The sequence below is a fragment of the Oryctolagus cuniculus genome, chromosome 7, assembly GCF_964237555.1.
Source record: "Oryctolagus cuniculus chromosome 7, mOryCun1.1, whole genome shotgun sequence".
NCBI lineage: Eukaryota > Metazoa > Chordata > Mammalia > Lagomorpha > Leporidae > Oryctolagus > Oryctolagus cuniculus.
Genome location: NC_091438.1, coordinates 56,468,068 through 56,488,321, shown reverse-complemented (window position 1 = coordinate 56,488,321; position 20,254 = coordinate 56,468,068). Strand labels below are relative to the sequence as shown.

The following is a 20,254-nucleotide window of genomic DNA, read 5'->3' as shown; positions in this document are numbered from 1 at the left end:
GGATGGCAGGGGCCCAAATACTTGGCCATCTTCCACTGCTTTCCCATGCACATTAGCAGGGAGTTGGACCAAAAGCAGAGCAGCCAGAACTCAAATCAGTGCTTATGACATGCTGCCATTGCAGGGGCAACTTAACCTGCTGCACCGCAACGCCAGTCCTACAAGGCCACTTTCATTTGTTGTCATCTAGCACTCATTCTCTCTATAAACAAAATGGCTGAGTCTATAGTTTTTTCAGTAGTCCTCAGACCTCTAACTCTAGAAGAGTACTCTGAGAAAATGTAGGCCAACCTCTTCACACAAGAGCCAGCCACTGACAATTTAAGGATTCTGAGAAAAACATTTTGACATATTCCCAAATATACAAAAATAAACATTGAGTATAAGACATTAACTAACTGGCAAATAACTTGCCCAAGTTCTCACATCAGTAAGTGGCAAAACAGAAAATTTCATTTATTTATGTATTTGAGATGCAGAGAGAGAGAACTCTCATCTGCTGGTTCATTCCTCCACATACCCACAACAGGTAGAGGTGGGCTGGGGCCATAGCCAGGAGCAAGGAGCCAGGAGCCAAGAGCCAGGAACTCAATCCAGGTGTCTCATGTGGGTGGCAGGAACACTGCTTTCTCCAGGGTCCACATTACCAGGAAGCTGGAGTCAGGAGCCAGAGGCAGGTATCAGACCTGGAAACTTTAATGCAGGTGTCCTAACTACTGACTTAACTGCCAGGCCAAGGACCTGTCCCAGAATAGAAATTCAGAACCAGGTCTGTCTTAGCTCAAATTCAAGCTTTTCCCACAATAACATACCACCTTCCTCATTTCACTATTGATATGTTTATGGTTAAATACCATCTTTGGAGGGTGGGGTCAGCATTGTGGCATAGTGGGTTAAGCTAATGTCTACAATGCCGGCATCCCGTATGGCACAGATTCAAGTCCAGGCTGCTCTACTTCTGATCCATCTCCCTGCTAATGTGTCTAGGATAGAAGAAGATGACCCAAGCGTTTGGGCCCCTACACCCATGTGGCACACCCGGATGAAGCTCCTGGCTCTTGGCTTTAGCTCGGCCCAGCCCTGGCCATTGCAGCCATTTGGAGAGTGAACCAGCAGATGGAAGATTTCTCTCTCTCTGCCTCTCCTTCTCTGTAGCTCTGCCTTTCAAATAAATAAATCTTCTTTAAAAAAATTATCTTTGGAATCTAATCTTGACTCTTACATTATCCTTTTTTTTAAGGTTTATTTATTTATTTAAGAGGCAGAGTTATAGAGGGAGAGACAGAGACACAGAGACAGAGGTCTTCCATCTGCTGGCTCACTCCCCAAATGGCTGCAGTGGCTGGAGCTGGACCAATCTGAAGCCAGGAGCCAGGAGCTTCTTCTGGGTCTCCCGTATGGGTGCAGGGGCCCAAGGACTTGGGCCTTCTTCCACTGCCCTCCCAGACTGTAAGCAGAGAGCTGGATCATTAAAGGAACAGCTGGGACTCAAACCGGCACCCGTATGGGATGCCAGCACTGCAGGTGGCAGCTTAACCTACTACACCACAGCATCAGCCCCCTTGCGTTATCCTTTATAACCAATATTGGAATATAGAAACACAGTAGAAGCTTTCATGGGCAACATGGAGTAAATTTCCCCCCTTACTTACTTCTCTCTGGGCCTTCAATGCAACACCTTTCTGAACCATTTCTTCCTCCCAGCCCACATACCTTTACCCTTGCAGTTCTAATATCGTGGCTCTAATTATTCTTGAAAAATGATGAAGCCGAATTCTTTCACTACAACTTGCTTCCCTTGCTGCCCTCCATTGACATCCCTCCCCTAAAAGCCTTGTACCATTACATCCCTGGCTCAAAGCTCAGGATCTCGTCATCTGCACAGATGTGGATGTGGAGGACTGTCCTTGGGTGCTGCTCCTCTCAACATGGAGACTGTAACTACAAAAACAAGTCCTATGTCCCCTCACCCCCTACTCAATATCTGAGAAAGAATAATTGTGGCAGAACTCCCCTTCAAAGAGAGGAGAAATGGTGGTATACAATCATCACTGGTCCGTGACAATAAAATTATGGTGAGTAACCAAGCAAAAGGTGGCTTCTGCAAAGTTCTAAAACCCCACTGTCTCCACAGGCACTCATTCCACATGCTGCATACTGCTTACCTACCAGCTAAGACTGAACTTAGAAAGCCACTGTCGTAAGAGGACAGTATCAAATACTCCTAGGGATTTTAAAAGGTAAGCATGCACTTTTATCACATCCTTAAATCACACATCAGCAGAAGCTAAAGAGAGTGCGCCTAAGCGGACAGAATAGTAAAGAATTAAACTTAACTTCATGGAATGCTTGAGCCTCAGTTGTTTTGCTTACAAATTAGTAAAACCAGGCTACAAGAGAAACTAGCTCTTTACTGAGACTTAACTGTGCACTTTCAGTGTGAGCGTCTTGACTAGCAGGAGTGGGCACGCCTGGCCCGAGGGCTGCAATAGACCCCATGAAATCATTGGGTCTAGCCCTGCCAAGGCCAATGCAGGCAGGACTCCAAATTCAATAAATCTATAGCAAGTTAATTTTTAAGTTGATAATTTTTTAAAGCTTTATTTATTTATTTGAAAGGCAGAGTTACAGAGAGGCAGAGGCAGAGAGAGATAGAGACAGAGAGAGAGAGGTCTTCCATCTGCCAGTTCACTCCCCAACTGGCCACAATGGCTGGAGAGCTGCACCCATCTGAAGCTAGGAGCTTCATCCGGGTCTCCCACCCGGAATGGATGCAGGGGTCCAAGGACTTAGGCCATCTTCTACTGCTTTCCCAGGCCATAGCAGAGAGCTGGATCAGAAGTGGAGCAGCTGGGATTTGAACCGGTGCCCACATGGGATGCTGGCATAGCAGGCTTTACCTGCTATGCCACAGCGCAGGCCCCAAGTTGATAATTTTGCATGGCCCTTGACAGAAAAAAGATTCCCTACCCCTACTAGAGGTTAAAACACCTCTTTGGGTACCTCCATCCCATACTGGAGTGCTGGGTTCAAGCCCTGCCTCTGTTTTCGGTACCAGCTTCCTGCTAATGTGCACCCTGCAAAGTAATAGGTGATGGCTTAAGTAGCTGGGTCCTTGCCATGCACATAGGAGACCTGGATTAAATTCCTGATTCCCAGATTTAACCTGGTCTAGCCCAGCCACTGTGGACATTTGGGGTGTAAACCAATAGACGGGAGCACATTCTATCTCTCTGTCAAATAAAAATGAACGAATAATAAAAGTATAGTTTCCAGGGGCCAGCGCTGTGGCGCAGCAGGTTAAAGCCCTGGCCTGAAGCGCCAGCATCCTATATGGGCGCTGGTTCTAGTCCCAGCTGCTCCTCTTCCGATCCAGCTCTCTACTATCTACTATGGCCTGGGATAGTGGTAGAAGATGGCCAAGTCCTTGGGCCCCTGCACCCACATGGGACACCTGGAAGAAGCTCCTGGCTTCTGCCTTTGGACCAGTGCAGCTCCGACCGTTGCAGCTATCTGGGGAGTGAACCAGCGGATGGAAGACCACTCTCTCTGTCTCTATCTCTGTAACTCTTTCAAATAAATAAAATAAATCTTAAAAAAAGCATAGTTTCCAAAAGCAACAATTTCATATTCTGCTAGTTATGCCTCTTACATTACAAAAAAAAAAAGCAACTAAGTAGAACTTGATTTTCTTTTTTTTTTTTTAAAGATTTATTTATTTTAAAGGCAGAGCCAAAGAGAGAGAAGAGAGAAATCTTCCATCTGCTGGTTCACTCCCCAAATGTCAGCAACAGCAGGGCTGGCCCAGGCCAAAGCCTGGAGCCTGGAACTCCATCCTGGTCTCCTACATGGGTGGCAAGGATCCAAGCACCTGGGCCATCCTCTGCTGCTTTCCATACTAGCAGGGAGCTGGATCAGAGGCAGAACAGCTGGCATCCAAACCAGCACTGACATGAGATGCTGGCCTTGCAAGTAGTGGCTTAACCCTCTGAGCTACAATGCTGGCACCAAACTTAAGTCTCCTAAGAGCTCTAATAGTTGAGACCACTTTGATAACATTATTTATTCAAAATTGCTGAGCCATACCTAATTTTCTTTAGGTTGACATTTCAGTCATATTGGTAGTCTTTAAAAAAAGCCAATTAATTTATTCAATTTCCACCACCTACATTCTGTTCCCTTGTCATACTTTAAGTTGGAAGCTCTTAACACTTCAGTTTCATTTCTTTCAGTACCTACTTAAACATTTATGGGCTTAACTGAACAAATAAAAACATGGCAAAGCAATTCTGAAGCTGTTCTGATCACTCCCTTTGCAGCTGCTAGCTAGACCATGGTTCTCAAACAGGGGCAGTGGTGCCCACCCAGGGGATCTTTGGCAACATCTGGAGCCATTTTTTGTTGACATGCCTGGGGTTTTGACAGGCATCCAGCAGGCAGAAACCAGAGACGCTGTAAATAATCACAGTGCACAGGAAAGCCCTGTACAACAAAGAATTATCTAGCCCAAATGTCAATTTTGTCATTTTTAAGAAAATCTGCCTAGATGGGATCCCATTATTTTCTGTATAGTGGATATAATGTAATAAAACATACTTGAAATACCAATCTCAAAACACCACCAGAATCTAATTAACTTATAGCCACTCGACAAACAGGTAGGCACTGTGGAGATGGAGAGAAACAAACATATTCATCATCCTTAGTAGTTGTCCGGTGCGGAAGACTCTGGGAAACAACTAGAAAAGTCACAGCTGTCGGTTATCTGCTCCTGGGAAGAGCCTAGCCGACAGTGATGGGTCAAACGTTATCTGAAAGCTATGCAGTCCATCTATGTATCTGGGTAGTAGAAGCCCAGGAATTAAGCTGGATGATGAAGGCTATCTACTTGGAGCATATTATCCTAAGTCCTTGGAGAAATGCCTTACTTATGCTCCATGTTAAAATTATACTCTGCTTTCACTGAAGAACACTGGTAAGAAATAGTCATATAAAACCCTTTACCAACTTCCCGTAGATCACATACATATAACACTTACTGCCAGCTTTGTGAAGCTTGCAGTTTTCTTAAAGAAATTAAAGTTGGAGTATTTCTTCCTCTCTGATGACAATCTTATAGCTGTTTTCTTCACTCTAAAGGTGCCAAATCACCTGTAGAGCCAAATGTGAGGTTCCACTCTATCATCTATGTAGACCCTTACAGCCTGAACATGTGTCTATTTCCCCATTCCTAATTCATCTCAACTGGAATTTAATATTTCCCTGTTCTAGATTCTCTTAATTATCATCATTTTGCAATATCAGCTCTTGCTGTTAAGTTTCAAGATTAATGTATTAATGTGGTCAAGTGAGGAATAAAATACAAGGTGAGGACGAATGACAAAATGATTCTAATAGTACTGCGAGAGGGATACACTGGCTGCTCTAAGAGCTTGAACAGGCTCCTTAATGAGGACAGTAGGGTCATAGCAAGCTTCTGGAAGGAGCTCATCAATGAGCTTAACACTGAAAGACACACTGGGTGTGGACTAAACAAGATATGAGGGTGAGGAGATGTTCTGGGAAAGAAATAAAAGCAAATGATAAAGCACAGAGATGAGCGCGCCTGGTGCACACAGCGAACTGCAAGCGGTTTGCTTCTGCCAGGAGAGAGGGTGTTTGGGGAGTGGCCAGAAAGACGAGCCCCACAAATGATGACTCCTATCAGTTTCCACAGAGAGCAGCCATCTTTAATTAGTAACACAGTCCTTAAAACAGATTCGGAAAGACCCCCCAATCCCAACCTCACCCTCTTCCCAACACTGAGCTTTGTAACACCATCATTAAAAAATGGGGCCAATCACCAAGGGTATGAAAGGAATAAGTCAACAGTCTTTGGACTAAAATCTAAGACTCCTGATTCCTAGATTTCCCATCCTCCTTTGCCTCTGATACGATCTGACTTGCAAGCAGCTCTGACGACAGAGATAAGGAACTCTGCGAGCTGTCTGTCTCGTTCAGGAAAAGTGGCAAGGATCTGTCAGGACTTTAGATCTCCAATCGTTCCAATCACAGTTTCTAGTACAGACATAAAACTGTTCAGCGTCTCAGTCCTTGCCTCACTCTGTTTCACTGAGACCTGCATTTCCGAGGTCTTGGGCTCCAAGAGCAGTTCTGTTAGGAAGAGACAGCCAGTGTCATCCTGAGCGCTGAGGTAGGCTTTCCAGGGCTGGGCCCCAGCCCTGCTCATGGCGATGGTCTGGATGTTTACTACTTGTAGAGCCATCTGGAAGGTGTCAGGATGGACTGCTCCCTGCCAAGGCAGCACTTGCTGATGAGCAACTTGGAGGCTCAGCCAGGTTTTCTCAAAATACTCGGCAGTAAGCTGGCAGTCGGGGACAAGCATGAGGGCTCCAGAATCAGGGAGATCTTGTCCCCTCTCCTTGTCCTCTTGAGGAATCAGGGGTCCTGAAAGAGTCGGAAAGCGTGTGTGAGAGATGTTCTTCATCTATAATAAGAGCTACATTTTTAAATCTACATTCTCAAAGATTCAAAATCTGAATCTGTCTTTGGAGAAATGGCTTAAATAACCAAGGATGAACTTCCTTCTTGTTTACAAAGGCTTCAAATTCAGGTAACACTCTGATATTTAGCTAGGGAACTCCACTTTCTACCAGTCATTGAGACAGATAAAGACTTAGCATGATAGAGATAAGGTAAAGGGCCACTTTTACCTGATGTGGCAAATGACGCAGTGTTGGGAAGCTCTGGGCCACAACGCTCTGGTCCCTGGCATTTAGAGATCACTGCCCAGCGGGCTTTGCCATACACTGGCACCAGCGTGTTGAAGTCTGCGGCCCAGCTGTTCACAGGTCTTTCTGCCTGATCCTCCAGAAGACGAAGAGAAGGGTCAGACTTCGGGCTACACAGGATCCGCTTAGCCTCATCAACGCCAGCCAAGAGGAGGCGATAACAGAAGAGACCACGGTCTCGCACGGCCATATCCTTTTCTTCCTCTGAGATAAGACAACAGACTAAGTTAACTAAAAACAAAAACACTCTCCTTTTACCCTTGTGCCAATCATAAAGGGAGGAAAAAAATGAAAAAGGGAAAAAAGTCTAGAAAGCATGAACATTATTTTTCTCAGGTCTAAGATATGACTTACAGAACAACAAAAACTGTGAGAACTTTACGAGGCATCAAGGCAAGTACTATTTTCTTTTGAAAAACCTACCTATGCAGTAATGTAACAAACGCCCCAGCATGTCCTGGCACTCAGCAGGTCGGGAGAGGAAGAGGCGCAGTAGTGCTGTGAGGAGCTCCATCTTAACAGCTGGGAACGTCTCTGACTTCACATTCTCTACAAAGTCCTCTAACACATAAGGAGCATTGGGGATTCTTTCCCCATGGACTCCAAGTAGCCAAATAAGAGCCTGCTTGCCCTAGGGAACGAGAGGGTAAGAACAGAAGCTCAGTACGTGGCTATCCAAACACAGGAGACAGTAGAGGATTACAGGTTTGCTTTCCCCCTAATGCCAGAAGAGATATAATCTTTAATTTACTTCAACTTATAGTGTATTGATCGCTATACTCTACAACAAACAGGAATGAAATTCTAACGCAAAAGAGGAAACTCAAAACTTTTATAACCTACTTGATTAAGCAATAACCAGGCTTCTTTTTGCTTTAGGGCCTCTGACCCAATTTGGGGTTTAGTGTTTCAGCGGCAGCTCCTAAAAGAACTTCTTAATTTTTTTTGTAAGGTTATTAACCTACAGTGCATTTTTTTTTTTTTTTAGGATTTATTTTATTTATTTGAAAGGCAAAGTTACAGAAAGAGTGAGAGACAGATAAATCTTCCATTTGCTAGTTCACTCCCCAAATGGCCACAATGACCAGGGCTAGGCCAGGATGAAGCCAGGAGCTGGGAGCCAGCAGTTAGAAGCTTCCTCTGGGTCTCCCACATGAGTGCAGGGGCCCAAGCACTTGGGCCATCTTCTGCTGCTTTCCCAGGCATTTTAACAGGGAGCTGGATTGGAAGTGCAGCTTCCAGGACTCAAACTGGAACCCTTGTGCAATGTGGATCTTGTAGGCAGCAGCTTAACCCATTATCCCACAAAGCCAGCCCCAAAGCGTCTTAAAAAAATCTCTCTGGGGGAAGGCATGTGGTGTGCTGTTTATGATGAATGCATTCCATATTGGGGTTGCTGGATTCCAGTCTTGGCTCTGCTCTTTTTCTTTTTTTTTAAAAACAACAACAACAAAACACTTATTTATTTATTTGAAAGTCAGAGGGAAAGTGAGATCTTCATCTGCTTGTTCACTCCCAAGATGGCCACAATGGCCAGAGCTAAGCCAGGCTGAAGCCAGAGGCCAGGAGCTTCATCTGAGTCTCCCATGTGGATGCAGGGGCCCAAACACTTGTACCATCTTCTGCTTTTTTCCCAGGCCACTAGCAGAGAGCTGTATCAGAAGTGAAGCAGCCAGAACACGAACTGACACCTATATGGGATGCCAGCATGGTGGGTGGTGGCTACACCGGCTACACTAGATGCTGGCTCTGTTTTTAAAAAAAAACTTCATTTTATATTTTATTGATAATGATACACAGTAAAAATTTTATATTAATTACCAAGTCCTTTATAAATATTTCAAGTTCTTTTTCATATGCATAATTCATACTGCAAAGTTATGCCATAAACTAAATTTTTGAAGACAATTAAAAGATAAAATATATTACAAGATACCATAAATCATGATGAAATACTGAGATGGCTTGGCTTATAACTCTGATTTTAAGCATCCTAATTATAATAAAATGGACATCTTGAACAAGAAGTAGGTAATTCTACAGAATTCTTTTGAGGGAAGATTTAATTTTCATATAATTAATGGTCACACTAGCATACCTGAAGCCTTATGTTCTTAAAAAGGTCATCCAGAGTCCATAAATGCAAGCAGAACATTACAGAACACTCTTGGATGCACACACATTTTTTTAAAAAATGTAAGGTATTCAGTTAGCCTTAGAATATTCCTTGAAGTCAAAGTTTTTGAGGTTTCCAAATACTATCGCTTTACGTCTTTACAGCCTGGGTCTGATCTCGAAGCCAGTCTACACCTTCCTGCAAGCCTTCTCCTTTTATGGCATCACTAGCACAAATGTGTCATGGTTTATTTTTTATGTTCTCTAAACACAGCAACTGAGACACTTTCACAGATGTCACTGCATCTCTAAGATCCATTTTGTTTGTAAAGAGTAAGACTGGAATTCGATGATGTTTAATATCTGCATGATTCAGAAGAGTAATCAAGTTCTTCTTTGGCCACAACCATTCTTAACTTACCACTACTATCAATGACAAAGATAATGGCTTGTCCTTCTTTATACCAGTGTTCCCAGAGATTTCTGTATCCTCCTTGAGCTTACATGTCAAACACTGTAAAAAATAAACTGGACGATTTGAATTTCTCTACTGAAAATCTTATCATTGGATTGTATCCTGAATCCTATCATTGGAACTGTATCTTGAGATTGAGCACCTGAAGGTTGAAGTTTGTTGATGATTGTTGTTTTGCCACTATTATCCAGACTGAGGCACAAAACATGAACCTCCTTCTTCAGGCCAAGCAAGCCTGAAAATTTGTCTAGCAGCCCATAACGTGATTCAAATATGACAAACCACCAGGTCTTTGAGGTCAGCTTGACCGGCCCGGGAGCTGGTGCGGAACAGAACGGACGCAGTCACTTGTATCCGCCTCTGGAAAGGGAATCTGGTGCAGGGGCTCCCTCAACCTTTGTCGCTATGCCTCTACAAAAGATCGCCAGTCCTGACTAATACCACCTCTTACAAGCTGGAGCAACTGGCACCCCCCCCCCCCAGGCAGGGCATCAGTGGCAACAAAAGCTTGGCAACAAAAGCTTCTTCCAGTCCCAAAGCCTCGCCTCTTTAGGAGTATTAGCAGTGTTCTGGCAGCTGGGGTTGAAAAGCTCCAGTGTAAAAGGCCAGATGCACACTGAGCAACTATTAAAGCGGGGCGGGAGGTGAGCAAAGGCTAGGAGAGCTGGGCAAGCTGCCAGTTTCTTGTGAGGGACCTTGCCGTCTTCAGCTTTTTTCTTATTCCAGCTTCCTGCTAATGTGCACCCTGGGAAGCAGTAGGTAATGGTCCAAGTGCTTGGGTGCTTGCCACCCTCATGGGAAGCCAGGATTGAGTTCCTGGTTTCAGCCTGGCCCAGCCCCAACTGTTGCGGACATCTGGGAAGTGAAACAGCAGATGAAGTTCTCTGTTTCTGTGTTTCTCTCACTCTGTCATTCTTCTACTCCACCCCTCACCTCTCATTTTCAAATAAATAATTTTTAAAAAGCTCTCTATATCCATCTGCTGCAATATTTATATCTCTAAATCCATGGTGAAGCCAAATCTTTGTATAACTTTCACAGATGATTCTGGTTCTGATTCTAGTCAAAAACTTCATGGTCTCAATCTCTAGCTAGAAGTTGTTCAAGAAAACAATGGCTAGGGCCAGTGTAGTGACAGGGCAAGCTAAGCCGCTACCTGTAACACTGGCATCCCATATGAGTGGTTTGAGTCCTGGCTGCTCCACTTCTGATCCAGATCCCTGCTAATGCACCTGGAAAAGCAGTGGAAGATGACCCAAGTGGGTCCCTGCCACCCACATGGGAGACCTGGGTGGAGTTCTAGGTTCCCAGTGTCAGCCTGACCTAGCCCCAGCCATGGCAGCTACTTGGGGAGTGAATCAGCAGATAGAAGATCTGTTTTTCTGTTTTTCCCTCTCTCTCTAACTCTGCCTTTCAAATAAAAATATTTTTGAAAGAGAAAATAATGGTATAAAGAATTGTAATAATAATATTAAACCTCTTTTCATAATTTATATGCCATCCACATCCAAAAGAGAATGTGAGTTGGCAGTCAGTTCTAAGAGTTTTCCACTTCTGAGAGAAGAATTGGATTCCATCTTGGAGGGCCGAGTCCCATGCATTCCCCCTCTACCTAAAAGTCCAAGTGAGTAGCAGTCTACCTCACTGTCTTGAATGTGCTCTTCACAGCCAGGCAGGGCCCGACACACAGCTTCGGTACACTGAGGACACAACCAAACCAGGTCTCGGAAAGTCTGCACCACCACTGCAACACGGCCCAGGGCAGAAGAGTACAGGATTAGAACCTCCACGCAGGCAGGAATCACAAGAGTCAGGCATTTAGACTTGATGTCTGATGATCTTCAGTGACATGGGTTTTGCAGGGTAGGCAATGAACATCTGAGAAATGTATGACATGGGCAATAATATCTGGAATGGATGTTGTTATTAGATTGAGATGAGGACAGATGAACTAATGTGTGGGAAAGCACTTCATGAAATGTACAGCTATATGCGAACTGCAGGACAGTGTTGCTGTAAAGAGATACTTTGAAGACAGTATTAATGAAGCCACCAGGACTGGGACTCTGGTGAGACAAGTGAGGTGTCTAAGGTGCAAAGTCCAAGACACGCACGGCTGCACCTGCACGGGTGCCTCCCTACCAAGCACCTTCTTTCACTGGCATTCTACGCACTTTGCTTGTCTCACCATAGTTCCCGCCCTGGAAGCCACTGCCTATTGTATAATGTCATAGAGCAAAAAGAGCGGTAAAGGTGGGGAAAATTATACCCTCCTTCATCTATAGAATAGCCCTGCAGACCAAGGCACCCTGAAGATTCTCTACTCTACTAGCTCTATATGTCATATACTTCTCTGACAACACCACAAGATGATACAAGGAAAACCCTTCTATTAATAGTCATTCAACAACAAATATCTTTTCAGCAACTATAATTGCCCAGTTGATAACCCCCTGCTCCCGCCAAAAAAAATTCTAGAAAGATAGCTATTACCTGTGGTAATGTGCTCTTGTCGCAGCTCCAACAGTTCTGTAAGAATCTGTACGCACTGATCTGTGTAAGTCCTGGCAATGTTACCTACCAGAAGAGGAAAAACAGAAAATCACTAAGCCAAATACTAGCACCTTTCTCTAAGATCATTTTCCACCAAAGACAAAGAGGACCAGAGATATCTTTTTAAAAAAATTACCCCTTACTTGATGAACTAAGAGGAATCTAGGGGGCTGGCACTGTGGCATAGTGAGTAAAGCAGCCGTCTGCAGTGCCGGCATCCCATGTGGGTGCTGGTTCGAGTCCTGGCTGCTCCACTTCCAATCCAGCTCTCTGCTTTGGCCTGGAAAAGCAGTGGAAGATGACCCAAGTCCTTGGCCCCCTGCATCCACGTGGGAGACCCGGAAGAAGCTCCTGGCTTCTGGCTTTGGATTAGCCCAGCTCCGGCCGTTGCAGCCACTTGGGGAGTTAATCAGAGGATGGAAGACTTCTCTCTCTCTGCCTCTGCCTTTCTGTAACTCTTTCTTTCAAATAAATAAATAAAAATCTTAAAAAAAAAAAAAAGAGGAATCTAAGTTTGGTATAAAACAAACTTTAAAATTAATTCTGTTGGGATCCAGCATTGTGGCACAATGGATTAAGCTGCTGCCTGCCACATCAGCATTCCATATGGAGGCTGGTTTGAGTCTTGGCTGCTCTGCTTCTGATCCAGCTCCCTGGTAACGTGCCTTGAAAGCAGCAGATGATGGCCTAAGTGCTTAGGCCCCTGCATCCACATAAGAGACTGGGAAGAAGCACCTGGCTCCTGGCTTTGGCCCAGCCCAGCCCTGGCCATTGTGGCCATTTGGGGAATGAACCAGTGAATGGAGATCTCTGGCTTTCACTTCCTTTCTATGTGACTCAGCCTCTCAAATAAATAAATCTTTTTAAAAAAAACTGTTGTTAAAAGCAGAAAATGGGAAGTTCATGGCAAGAGAAGTTTACATGTTGAAGACTGTCCCATGAACAAACTTACAGTAGCAAAGGTATCTGTACACGGCAGTCAGGTCTGAGGCAAGGACAACTGTCCTTGCAAGGACAATTTCTTCTCTAGGAATACGCCTGCTGCTGGGGACCACTGCAGCAGTCTCCTGACTCTAAGGGTTTCTACTCTCTTCTGTGTTCCCTCTTCTCTGCTCCTAAAAAGCAGCATACTTTACCCCAAGTATAAGTGTTCTTCCTCCTCCTCCACTTGAAGACCATCAAAACTTAGTTCCCCAGTTGCTTTCATTTTTTGAACCTCTCTAGTCTTTTAAACTCCATTCAGAGTAGTAGTATGAAAAAGTCTCTCATAGATTTAGGAAGTATTCTGTTGGCTATACTCAACACAATACATAGTAAAAGCTCAATAAATGGTGAATTGGCATTGGTCTTTGAGTCTGGAAAGCCAGGTTCCGGTCCAAGTTCAGGAATATATGGCAATTTATTAACATTTCTTTGTGCCTGATTTTAGCTTTAAAATGAAGCTAAAGGGTTGTCGTTGTGGTGTAGCAGGTAAAGCAACCACCTGTGATGCCAGCATCCTGTATAGGCACTGCGCCACATCTGAGCTAACTCCCTGCTGATGGCCTGAGTGCCTAGGCCCCTGACACCCACGTGGGAGACCTGGAAGAAGCTCCTGGCTTCTGCCTGGCCCAGCCCCGGTATTGCAGCCATTTGGGGAGTGAATCAGCAGACAGAAGATCCTCTTTCTCTATCTCTCACTCTCCATAACTCTTTCAAAATAAACAAATAAATCTTTAAAAAATAAAATAAAGTAAAACTAATAACATTTGTTCACTTTTCCCATTTTTCTTGTGGGAAAATTATATATAGGAAAAAATTTTAGATGGAAGACAACAAAAGACAATGTGAATTTTAGTAATATACTCTATATCCTGGAAGATAATGACAACATCCATCTTGACCAAAAACCAAAAATCAAAATCTGCCTTCCACCTTGCTGTAATCACTGACTCCATTCTTTGGTGCATGGTACTTCGTCTCTGAGACAAAGTTTGTTCCCTTTTGCTCTCTATGGCTCCTCTGACCCCTGCTTTCTAGATGGCTGGGCTGAGGTCTCAGAGAGAAAAGTAGGGGCTGGTGCTGTGGCGTAGCAGGTAAAGCCGCCACCTGCAGTGCCAGCATCCCATATGGGTGCCGGTTTGGGTCCCAATTGCTCCACTTCTGATCCAGCTCTCTGCTGTGGCCTGGGAAAGCAGTAAAAGATGGCCCAAGTCCTTGGATCCCTGCACCCACGTGGGAGACCCGGAAGAAACTCCTGGTTTTGGATCGTTGCAGCTCCGGCTGTTGCAGCCCTCTGGGGAGTGAACCAGCAGGTGGGAGACCTCTCTCTCTCTCACTCTGTCTCTGCCTCTCTGTAACTCTTCCAAATAAATAAATCTTAAAGAGAGAGAGAGAGAGAGAGAGAGACAGGGAGAGAGAAAGAGAACAGTAGTAGACACCCACCTATAGCGAAGATGGCAGCCTGGGCAAAGTCAGCAGACACATCCGTGCAGTACCCTCGCAGTTCCTCCAGCACCTGCTGCACGTTCTCGTCGTTCACCAGCTCGCACAGCACCTCCACTTTCTGCAGCTTAATGTAGTGGGGCTCCGAATAGGAGCAAAAGAACTTTTTGTACTGGCTGCTAAAGTGACCTGGCAGGCTGTGCAGGATCTGGCGCACATGACACAGGGCAGCGAAACAGAGCTCACGGCTCTCGGAAGAACAGGCAGCCAGCAAAGGTCCCTTGACTCGCACAAGCACGTCGGTCTGGACGTGAGGGAACTTTTTTGCCAAGATCAGGAAGAGTTTGGCGGCCCCCATCACCACACCTGCACTGCTGCTCTTGAGAAAGCTGTCCAACAGGTTGAGGATGTCAAACAGCTCCTCCTCACTGCGGGGCTGGTAGCGCAGCAGAAAGTGCAGCACTTCAGCTTGGCCCCACTGGTCCAGTTTTGACATTCTGTCCAAAAAACAAAACGAAAGTACTACTTTAGCAACAAAATTAGGCCAATCTCGATGCTACTGTCATCTTAGTCAGCTGCTCATCATAACAAGGGGAGAATTTTTAAAAATAAGGCTTGTCATAATTGAATCATTCCTTTAAAAAAATTGCTGATGTTTATTCCCTACAAAAGATGTCTACCAATGCTTATCCTTGGCTGGTTCATCATTTCTTTAAAAAAAATGCTTATTTATTTTCATATACTTGCAAAACAGGAGAGAGAAAGAGGGAGAGGGAGAGATAGAGATCAATATTCTATTTACCGGTTCACTTCCTAAATGATCACAATAGCCAGTGCTGAGCCAGGTTGAAGTCAGGCACCCACATGGATGGCAGGAGCCCAAGCACTTGAGCCATCATTTGCAGTCTTCCTAATTGCATTAGCAGGAAGCTGGATTGGAAACAGAGTAGTCAGAACTTAAACTGGCATTCCTATATGGGATACGGGTATCCCAAGGGGTGGCTTAACCTACTGTATCCTAATGCCTGCCCCTGAATCATTCTTTTTATGTACTAAAGTTCACACAAAATAGGCTTTAAATTCCAAGATGAGTTGACAATACAAATGCCCACTCATGTAAGGCCAAAGACATGATCAGTATATACTGAATTGCCTTCATTTTAAGACACTGTAAATGGCTTAGTTGGGGGACATGACTGTGGAGAAGGCTAGAACTGTCATCTTGATATTAACATGAGAAACTGAGGCAAATGTAAACTCTCAGTGAAATAGGAGGAAGCTAAAAATTGTTAACTTTATTTTCTACCCTACAGAAATTCTTTAAGGCTTGTCCTTAATTTAATACATCAATGAGGTCCCACTGGGATGTGGATCTCATCAGAAAAAGAGCACTGAGGGGGCCGGCACTGTGGCGTAACAGGTAAAGTCACTGCCTACAGTGCTAGTATCCCAAACGGGTATCAGTTTGAGTCCCAGCTACTCCACTTCCAATCCAGCTCCCTGCTCATGTGCCTGGGAAAGCAGCAGAAGATGGCCCAAGGACTTGGGCCCTGTACCCACGTGGGAGACCCAAAAGAAGCTCCTATCTCCTGGCTTCAGATCGACCCAGCTCCAGCTATTTCAGCCATTTGGGGAATGAACCAGCAGATGGAAGATCTCTTTCTCTCTAGCTCTGCCTTTCAAATAAATACATCTTTAAAAAAAAATGGAGGGCGGGGGGGCTGGTGCTGTGGCATAGTGGGTAAAGCCACCGCCTGCAGTGCCAGCATCCCATATTGGCACCTGTTTGAGACCTGACTGCTCCACCTCCGATGCAGCTCTTTGCTGTGGCCTGGGAAAGTAGCAGAACATGGCCCAAGTCCTTGGGCTCCTGTACCCATGTGGGAGACCCAGAAGAAGCTTGGCTTCGGATCAGCTCATCTCCAGCCATTGCAGCCATCTGGGGAGTGAACTCATGGATTGAAGACCTCTCTCCCTCTCCCTCCCTCCCTCTCTCTCTCTCCTTCTGCCTCTGCCTCTCTATAGCTCTGCCTTTCAAATAAATAAATAAATCTTAAAAAAAAAAAAAAGCAAACCGATTTAAGAGATGGTGGGCGATGGGCTTATTGATGACCACTCCTCCTTCCTGTTTCAGAATTTCCTCTAGGGACCTCAGGCAGTTCACAACCACAATTGGATCCTGGTCACGCAGCAAACTGTATAACTCATTTACCAGGGCACCATCTATTAAAAAAAGAACAAAGATCTCAGACATGGAAGGAACATGTTAACAGCTCCTCACAATGACAGCTGAACTTCTCTGCTATAAAAATGACAAAGGCAAACAAACAACAACAACCAAAAACACTCTAGATGGTCCTAAGTAGCTAATGCAAATGATCTTGCTTGGCCCCCAAAGAAAGCAAGAAAGCACTTCTCTCGTCTCAGAAAATACCAAGCACTATATCCTACCTTAAAAAGATATATACAAAGTAGAGCCACGTTAACTTCTACCAAACAACTACCGTGTTTTAAAATGTCATATATATAATGGAGCACAAATAAATATTGATCACAATGGATTATACTGAACTTACCCACTTCAGAGTCTCCGTGAAGATTGTGCATCTTGGCACAGCCAAGGACTGCTACCCTCCTGACATACGAAGCCTTATCTCGTAGACCATTGAGAATGGGCTGTTGGATATATTCCTGCACACCAGGCATCCTAACAAATACATTCTGGAGTCAGCCAGATTCTGAAATGCTAGTTTTGACAAAATTAAGCTCCTGTTAACAAAAAGTTTAGTAGATGTTTGAATGTGCATCTATCAGATAATGTAGAAATAGAGAAAGCCTCTACCAAACTTAAAAGGCTATCACTTGACTCTTCATTTGAAATGATACTGCACAAACAGCAAAAAAAGTCAAACACATGATTATTTAGAAATATTTAACCAAACTAAGGACTATTTTACAGAGAGTGAGAATGGAAAACTCCTGTTAGTAAAACTGTACGATATAGTTCATGAAGCCAAACTAATGGCTGGAAATCTGAGCTCAGTCAGAGTACAGCAGTGTTTTCCCCAGATTTAAGGAGCTCAAATAAACTTCCTTAAAAATCTGCCTCATGACCTTTTTTTTTTTCTTCTTTTGATTTCTCAGAGGCAGAGAAACAAGAGAGATAGAGCTCCTGTCCATTGGTTTACTTCCCAAAGGCCAGCAACAGCCAGGGCTGGATGGGTCCAAAGCTGGAAGGCAGGAACTTGATGCAGATCTTCCATGTGGGTGACAGGGCCGCATACTTGAGCCATTACCTGGTGCCTCCCAGAAACTGCATTAGCAAGGAGCTGGAATTGGGAACCAAAGCCAGGACTCAAACCCAGGTACTCTTGCGTGGGATACAGACATCTTGGCCAGTATCATAACCACCAGGCCAAACACTCCTGCCCTTGTGACTTTCTGAATTCATTAGCTACAGAGGGCCAGGTAGAGATGAGGGTGCTCACCTGAGGCTACACATGCTCCGTAGTGCCAACCCTCGCACCATCGGGTTAGGATCTGAGCAGTCTTTGCACAGTGTGTTGATGGCCAGGAGCGCCAGATCTGGTTTCAGGGGGGCATATGTGCACATGTACAGATAAACCAATTTCTTCTGAACAATATCTACAGTGGCACTGGCCTTCACCATTTCCATGAAAACACCAGACACGTCCAAGCCCTGTGTCATGTGCCTGAAACCAAGAGAACATGGCAGGAGGAAGGGAACTGCAAAATCCCCAACATACAAGACTATTCTCCTTATACATTCTCCAGCTAGTGCATGATCTCCTGGAAAGCGCACAGGTCTACACACAATACTTCACACCACGGGCCTGCAATAAACATCGTTCTATTCATTCAGCAAACTTACTAAATGCCTAGTCCATCCCAGTGAAATTCAGCTCTTACATTCCAGGAAAATACTCTAGGGACATACTCTTGGGGGGGGGGGGGGGGAATCATGATCTCAGGCCTCCAGAAACCCAAAGCCTATTAAGGAGGGAGACAAGAATAAACTAATTATAGTACCATAGCTAAGCTATTTAAACAAAAGTAACCTACAAGGTTCAGAGGGGACCCAGAGGTTCAACCCAGACAGGAAGCCAGAAAATGCTTCTCAGAGGAAGTAATACTTCGACTGAATGAGCAGGAGTTCGTGGCAGATGTGACAGAGAGGCGATGCTACAACGTGGGAAAGAAGGCTGCATTCTTTCGGAGTAGCTGAATCAGCAGGGTGGTCGCTGGGTGCTTACAGTAAGCTTGGACCTCATTCTGTAGATTACAGATTCTTGGGTTCCATCCCACTCTACTGAAATCAGAATCCATTGTTAGACAGGATGAAAAATACATATATATATATATTTTTTTTTTTTTTGATAGGCAGAGTGGACAGTGAGAGAGACAGAGAGAAAGGTCTTCCTTTTGCCATTGGTTCACCCTCCAATGGCCACCGCGGCCAGTGCGCTGCGGCCGGCGCACCGCGCTGATCCAATGGCAGGAGCCAGGTACTTCTCCTGGTCTCCCATGGGGTGCAGGGCCCAAGGACTTGGGCCATCCTCCACTGCACTCCCTGGCCACAGCAGAGAGCTGGCCTGGAAGAGGGGCAACCGGGACAGAATCCGGCGCCCCGACCAGGACTAGAACCCTGTGTGCCGGCACCGCAAGGTGGAGGATTAGCCTAGTGAGCCGCGCGCCGGCCAAAATACATATATTTTTAAAAAGGCATCCGAGGGGGCTTTTGTGCATAGTAAATTCTGTGAACCACAGCTGTAGGCATGAATTATGTGTTCAGATTTGTTACAGTGGAAACATTCTGACTTAAATGGGGCAAGGTGACCTACTAGTTAGCTATTGCAATTGGCTTTGGTAATGAAGGCCTGAACCAGAACACCAGCAGTGCCAATAAGAGAGAGAGACGCGGAGAGGCTGGATGTTTAGAACTGTGAGATCATCCCAGCTGACAAGAGAAGTGAGGCTCAGGTGCCAAGGTTGACTCATACAGACGGCCGGCTGGCGTCCCTCATTGACACAGACACAAGCGGAAGAGCAGGTTCGGGGCTGGGGGAAGGACCTTGGTGCTCTTTTGGGCAAACCTTTGATGAACTATCCTGGTGGAAATGCCAGGCAGGCAGTAGGACAAGGGCATCTGAAGCAACAAAAGGAGGTCTGTGCTAAACATTATCCCAGATCCGGAAGTCGGCGGTTCAGTGTGCCTGTTACAGCCTGAGCCCGGGGCTCTCCCACCAGCACGCTCCTGAGAAGCAGGAGGAAACCCCCACCGCACAACCGCCGCGGGTGACGGCGTGCACTCCTTCCCAGGGGCTGGGGGGCAGTGGGCGGTACCTAATCACTCGCTGGATGACGTTCCGGTAGCGCAGCCTATCAGCCTGAATGTGAGGGTTACACAGAGCCTTCTTCAGCTCCTTCACCACGTCCTCCGAGCCTAAGTAAGGCATCCTCGCCAACAGTCTCGGGCCACTTCCCACCGCGCCCCGGCAAAGCGTGGACGCCTTCAGGTCCTGATGCGGAGCCTGAACGAAGGAAACGTCGGTCAGGGAGAAGACACCCCACCCCACCCCGGAGCCGGAGCCCGAGTCCTGGGAGCCTCGCACCCTGGGGAGCTCCCTCCCTCCGCCCCGGGCCCTTCAGACCTCACCCCGCACCTGCAGGCCGATCGCTCCGCCTACAAATCACACCCGCTACCTCTAGGCCCCGCGTCCTATTTGCAACCCCGCCGCGGACAACCCCGCCCTCTCCAGTTCCAGCCTTTCTTGCCGGCTCCGATAGGCCCAATCGCGCTGTCGGCGGAAGTCCCGCCCCCTCGCGGAGGGCCCTCCTCTAGCAGTTGCCTCTCCCTGCGAGCGCCGAGCGCGGT

The 20,254-nt window shown here is 45.8% G+C and overlaps 1 protein-coding gene and 1 pseudogene across 5 annotated transcripts; both read right to left on the bottom strand.

Moving 5' to 3' along the window:
• Window positions 1-5,707: 5,707 nt before the first annotated feature.
• Window positions 5,708-20,176, bottom strand: AP4B1 (adaptor related protein complex 4 subunit beta 1). 5 transcript variants are annotated; one of them, XM_008264641.4, is made up of 11 exons: window positions 20,043-20,176; window positions 19,723-19,910; window positions 17,847-18,071; window positions 16,935-17,065; window positions 16,434-16,581; window positions 14,359-14,855; window positions 11,875-11,958; window positions 11,022-11,125; window positions 7,215-7,422; window positions 6,714-6,995; window positions 5,708-6,447 (listed from the first exon to the last, which is right to left on the bottom strand). In XM_008264641.4, exons 2-11 carry the CDS (start codon window positions 19,833-19,835, stop codon window positions 6,020-6,022), a joined length of 2,220 nt encoding a protein of 739 aa, XP_008262863.2. In that variant the 5' UTR covers window positions 19,836-19,910; window positions 20,043-20,176; the 3' UTR covers window positions 5,708-6,019. The 5 variants fall into 5 exon arrangements, with proteins under 5 accessions (XP_008262863.2, XP_008262864.2, XP_069933942.1 ...); XM_008264642.4 differs by lacking the exon at window positions 20,043-20,176 and having other exon boundaries at window positions 16,935-17,127; window positions 19,723-19,862; XM_070077841.1 differs by lacking the exons at window positions 19,723-19,910; window positions 20,043-20,176 and adding an exon at window positions 18,442-18,688 and having other exon boundaries at window positions 16,935-17,127.
• Window positions 8,213-9,725, bottom strand: LOC103350219 (ADP-ribosylation factor-like protein 6 pseudogene; annotated as a pseudogene).
• Window positions 20,177-20,254: the final 78 nt, after the last annotated feature.

Bases quoted from the DNA above. Each gene is read 5' to 3' on its own strand.
- AP4B1 (XM_008264641.4), bottom strand. From the start codon at position 19,835: ATGCCTTACTTAGGCTCGGAGGACGTGGTGAAGGAGCTGAAGAAGGCT. The intron at 18,072-19,722 runs GTACCGCCCACT...TCTTGGTTTCAG, and splicing joins GTCATCCAGCGAGTGATTAG to GCACATGACACAGGGCTTGG. The intron at 11,126-11,874 runs GTAATAGCTATC...GCCGTGTTGCAG, and splicing joins ACAAGAGCACATTACCACAG to TGGTGGTGCAGACTTTCCGA.